General features: G+C 45.0%; 1 protein-coding gene across 1 annotated transcript; it reads right to left on the bottom strand.

Moving 5' to 3' along the window:
* Nucleotides 1-1262: 1262 nt before the first annotated feature.
* On the bottom strand, nucleotides 1263-5018 carry LOC111728134 (golgin subfamily B member 1-like). Its single transcript, XM_023518563.1, has 4 exons — nucleotides 4965-5018; nucleotides 2830-2985; nucleotides 2008-2096; nucleotides 1263-1443 (listed from the first exon to the last, which is right to left on the bottom strand). The coding sequence occupies exons 2-4, from the start codon at nucleotides 2929-2931 to the stop codon at nucleotides 1263-1265; spliced, it is 372 nt and encodes a 123-aa protein (XP_023374331.1). The 5' UTR covers nucleotides 2932-2985; nucleotides 4965-5018.
* Between the last annotated feature and the right edge of the window lie 674 nt (nucleotides 5019-5692).

The following is a 5692-nucleotide window of genomic DNA, read 5'->3' as shown; positions in this document are numbered from 1 at the left end:
CCAAGCCAGCCCTTCCGTTTTAATGCTACCCCAATCTCCATTCCACATCAGGGCCAAAGAGGGAACTGCAGTGGGCAAGCTTGGATTAATATAGAATGTCCACAGGCTTGGGAGTCACCTGCAGTCTCAGCTGGCCTGGGATAAGTTAATCATACCTGGAGGAGATTAACCTCCCCATGGGGCAGGTTTCAACAGTTCTAAACACTTCCACGAGGAGTGGAAGAGAGTGAGCCACAGGCACACAGGCCTGCAAAAGCTCAGCAGAGATAGCAAGACTCAGAGAAGACCGTGCTGTGTTCCACAGAGCCACCCTCTAAGTCGCATACCAAGGCCCAAATGGGTGATGAAAATTCAGAAGTTGTAAATATGCTGAATAAGAAACAAGGGCATCTCAAATGTGATCTGCTCACTGGGGCTGCCACCCTGACAACTAAATGTGTGAAGAAGGCATTACTGTCACAAATGTCTGAGGAAGAGACAGTCTACATAGGTGGCTTTTCCTCCGCAGATAAAATAAAAGTGCCTGTTTGTAATGTTTCTTTCCATGTCCAGGTGCTTCTAGAAGCAAATCTTGTAGCTACTCTCTCCTCTCTCATGCAGAGTGAGTCTCTTGACTTGGGTGAAGTGGGAGTAAGAACCTAGGGATGTATCAGCTCCAATCTTCCAAACCACACTTGGTACAGACTGCCCCCAGGAAGCCCAATTCACTCTGTTATTCAAACCCTCTATTCTGGCAAGAACCGGTTCTTCTGCAAGGAAAGCCTCCCCTTGTGCCACAGGGGTTGTGACTAGGAGGGCAAGTTCAGGGTCAGAAAGCACACTTGCTAGCAAACCATGAGTTATTATCAGCTTTGCAAGGGAGTCTTTAAATCCAGCATATGTTTTGATCTTTCAAAAATATTTCAATTGATTCAGATCTCAGACGGGGAATGAGGTTGCCACGTATTTGTCCCTCTAAAGAACCTAACACCTACGTGACACAGTTATTGTTGAGATGTAATAAGATATCTTTCATAGCTTACTTCATATCTTAGGAAGTAAGCTGTCAATCAATGGCAGACATCATTATTCTCTAAGAACAACTGTTTTGGAAAGTGTTGGCCCATCTAGACTGCACACGTATCGTGTTCCCTTGGGTGACCACAAAGATCAAACTGACTGCAAGACTTTTCTTGGGATGAGAGAAACACCTAATCCTAAGTGTGGCCACTGAAATGTACACGAAAGGGTCAGAAGTGAACAGAGGCCACCCCCCTCAGTCTTTACCGCCTGATCTGTTCCTCCACCATGGAGAGGGCGTTCTCAGCAGCCACCCTCTGATTCTCAGCGGCCACTCGCTGGCTCTCAGCAGCCACTCTCCGATGTTGTTCTGCTTCCAGCAGCTTCCTTAATTCATCTTGTTCTTGTTTGCTGTTGCACAGCTGCTGCTGGGATTCTGAAAATCTTCAGGATAAAAGGGAAACAAACAGAATCACTGGATGCAAGACCCAGTTGTTACTACAAGGGGTTCCAAGTCTTCATCAGGTTATAAAGCAGAACAATTTACAGAAGCCTGTGTGAACACGAAGAATATCTCAAAAGCATAGCTGTGGAGAGCTTAACTGAAGCTGCAGAAAATATCCTAAGAGATTTTAGGAATTATCTTTCATTTTAATACCAGAGTGTTTATTAGTGGCATATGTATGTGGGCATTTCTGTTTTTGCTCTACAAACTTTCACACACGATTGCAACTATTCAATCTTAGCCTCACTTCTGCAAGGCTAGTAAGATAATATGGAGTTCAGCACAATTTAGATTACTGTTCGTCTTTTTTCCTTCCCTTCTTCTTTCCTTTCTTTCTCTTTGTGCCTTCCTCCTTTCTAATTTTTTTTTAAGAGACAAGGTCTTGCTCTGTCACCCAATCTAGAGTGCAGTGGTGTGATTATTGTCCATGGCAGCCTCGCTCCTGACCACCCAACTTCTGTGCCTGCGGAATATGCTCCAGGGTGGAGAGGCCCCATGGCTACCTTTGCTGTAGCTCCTGGAGTTCTTTAAGATGACTCTCTCCGGTGTTTTCCTGGTGAGCTCCCGGAGCAGCATCCGTGTTTTGTGGCCCCTGAAAGAGGAATAGGCTTAATAATTCAGTGATGAAAGCTCTTAACAAAGTGCACTTGCGGAAAACAAGAATTCATTTAGCATCAGAGAGAATGAGAAACCCTGGAGAAGACTGTCCCTGCTCCGAATTCCCAAGCCAACATTTAGGAGCGAGAAACTTCTGCTCTAGCAGGTTAATCACTTATATCAAACTCTCGGCTTAACTAGATTTTTCTCCCAGATTCGCATTCTTGAATTTGTCCTCTTAAATGCTGAACGCCTTGCTGTTGAAGTCTGCTTTGGCCTGGTAGATGCTTGTGGAGTTTCCAGATGCTACTCTGATCCTTCTCTGCTCCCCAGCACCCTGACCCCTTCTCTTCCTTCCTGTTCTATTCATCTCTGCACCAATTCCTCCCTCTCTTCCAACTTCAGCACTGCCTCCTCTCCACTGCTGTCAGCAGGGCTGCCTGTTGTGTTTCTCAGATCCAAATCTTCCTACCGTTTTCCTATCACATCAAGCAAAACCAACACTTTTCTCAGTTTCAGAGTTCCAAAAACCATGGTCATCCCTGATTTCTCTCTGACCTCTTCACTGACCTTTTTCCTCCTTATACCTTAACTCTGGATGATTTCTCAGCCTTTCCTCATCTCAGGTAACTCTCTCTTTCTCTCCCACCTAATGGCATCAGCTTCTTCCACGGCTCTGCACGCTGAGTCAGGCACACTCACTCTCATTACTTCTTCCAGCCTCTCACCTTGCTAATCGCTGCCTGCAGATCTTCTATCTGCTTCTCCAACACTCTGCAGTGTTTGAAGAGGTTGTTATAGCGCTCCTGGCTTTCACGCAGGTGTTGCATAGTGCCCCGGAGTTGAAGGCCAAGAGCGTTTTTCTCCTTTAGTGTCTCAGAGAACTGAAACAGAGGAGAGGGTAAGCCCCATTGTAAGAACTCTGTCACCGTAAGCTGTGCTGAGCTAACTGTCCTGACTTGTAAGGATCTAATGAGGAGGCCCACACCACGTCCAGTGCCCAGCCTCCCCTGGCCCCCAACCCTTACTGAAGAGCTCTGAGCTCAGGCTGAGCCCAGCCCCCTCCTGAGGACTCTCCAGCTGGAGATCACATCTTTGTTCTCAGCTCTGTCATTTGTGGGGCCTCTGGGTGGCTTCCACCAACCTCACCAGCATGCTGGCCCGTGGCAAGCTTAGGACCTAAGCGGGGAAGAAGAGCCAGAGCACGGCCCCACCCCAGCAGGAAAAAGTGGCTTCCTGACTGGCCCAGCCAGCCCTATCTTGGTCCTGTCATCCTGGCCCCAACTATTAAGGTGCCATTTTCTGTCTGGAAAAAAAAAAAAAAAAAGGTAAGACCTTACCTTCAGTAAGACCTTTTTTCCAACAATAGCAAAAGTATCACCATGTGTTCTTTCAAAGTGAGAAAACTCAAAAAACAAATTTTTTTTGAACAAGAAAGGAAAATAATTCTGGAGGAATAGCAGGAAACTTTGGTTTATGGTGCCTAGTGAATTAATTTATTTCCCGCCAGCCCCAGTGGCCAGTGCCCTAATCCCCGACCTACGGGCATTGCCTTCTAGTCTTATTTTCAAAGAATTGATTCTCCGCAAGAATTTGATGTGTTTCTAAACACACACCACCTCCCCACACAGATTTTGTTTTCTTTTTTTAATGATTGCTTCTTATTTATTTATTTTGCCGTTTTGGGCCGGGGCTGGGTTTGAACCCCCCACCTCCAGTTTGTGCGGCCAGCGCCCTACCTCTTTGAGCCACAGGCGCCACCCCCAAACGGATGTTTTTACGTGTCGTTACTTGCATGCTTTTAGATTATGCTTAGTTGCAACTGGTTTTAAGAGAATGAAATGAAAATAAATGGACTGACAACCAGCTGCTTAGTACCAAGGCTTCCGTCTTTTTTTACGCTGTGTGTGAGCGCGGGCACCTATTGATTTCCTTCAGATGGAGGATTGAGCATGTGGTCCAGCTCTTCACTTGTCTGTTTTGCGTTCGTCCTTCAACTATTGTTGATAACTCAGTTTCTAATGCCTTGACTTGACCTGGACTCTCTCATAGGAGGAAAAACTCCTCAAATTATTGATTACCTGAGTTCTGACCTCCTCATGATGAATTTGGAATCTTGTGTTTCAAGTAAGCATTGGAGTCGTTCATTAGCCAAACAACCTAATCTTCTTTCCTGTAAATGTCCCATATTCTTTTTCTTTCCTGAGACGTTGCACACGTCGCGTGACTGAAATACCTTCCCCCCAGCTTGTCTAGAATGTTGTCTATCCATCCTGGTTTTGCCTGTCTCCCACCTTTCCACGTAACCTTCCTTGACTATGACGCTCAGAGCAACCTCCTTCCCTCTGAAAATCCTTCGTATTGCTGCTTGCGTTGACACTTATTCAGAAAGCCTCAGTGGCTGGAGTGTTACAGTACAAAGAGAAGGGTGTGTAGTAGAAAAAATCAGCAGACATGTGGTACGTGACAGCAGAGCCACCAGGAAAGTAACCTCCTGATGGTAACATTAGCTCTGTGCAGAAGCACCGCAGAGAAAACTTTCACGATTCAAAGACATTCACAAAACACAAATATGTGGGGTGGGTGGTCAATCATTGCTGGACGTGTAGAACGAAGAAACAGCCATCAATGAGCTATAGCCAATTTGCCAAGATAAATGACACTTTTGGAGGTTTCCTGGTGATCCCTAATGACACACTTACCTGCTACACATCTGTGGATTTCTTCTCATTTCTACTGTAACAATCTAGCTACTTTTACCTACTAAGATTTTAAAAAGTGACGTGTTGAATTCTTAGCCATTAATAACCACTGGACTTCACGGTTCTTCATCCTAATTTTACGAGGTGTTCTCCACACCTACCTGTGTGGCTTGTTCTTTCTGTGTCTGGCGGAGCTGGGCTTGCAAAGCCTTGAGTTCCTTCGTCTCCTGGAGCACTCGCTTGAGTAATACAGCTCCTTCCCTGATTGTGGATGTCTCCTATTATGAAGACATAAAAGGAAAAACAATTAAGCAAAAGAATTAGCACTCTGAATTCTTTCCCCTCCCTTTATTGTGATTTATTCTACTACACACCCTTCTCATTTCTACTGTAACAGTCTAGCTACTTTTATCTACTAAGACTGTAAAAAGTGACTTGTCGAATTATTAACCATTAACAACCACTGGACTTCATGGGTCCTTATCCTAATTTTACCAGGTATTTTCCACCTCTACCTTTGCGGCTTGTTCTGCCTGTGTCTGGCTGAGCTGGACTTGCAAACCCTTAATAAGTTCCTCCTTCTCCTGGAGCAGTTGTTGTAACAGCACTGGTTCTTTTCTGATGGCCAATATCTCCTTATACTGAAGACATACAAGGAAAAACAATGAAGCAAAAGAATTAGCACTGTGAATTCTTTCACCTCCCTTTCTTGTGATTTCTCCTATTATTCACCCTTCTCATTTCTACTGTAACACTCTAGCTACTTTTATCTACTAAGACTTTAGAAAGTGACTTGTTGAATAAAGAACCACGTCTAAACTCACTGGACTTCATGGGTCCTTCCCCTAATTTTACTAGGTATTGTCCACCCCTACCTGTGCGGCTTGTT

The sequence above is a fragment of the Otolemur garnettii genome, unplaced genomic scaffold (assembly GCF_000181295.1).
Source record: "Otolemur garnettii isolate 467f Iridium unplaced genomic scaffold, OtoGar3 scaffold00141, whole genome shotgun sequence".
NCBI classification, from domain to species: domain Eukaryota; kingdom Metazoa; phylum Chordata; class Mammalia; order Primates; family Galagidae; genus Otolemur; species Otolemur garnettii.
The sequence above is the reverse complement of the archived record's forward strand: the minus strand, read 5'-3'. Positions and strand labels throughout refer to the sequence as shown.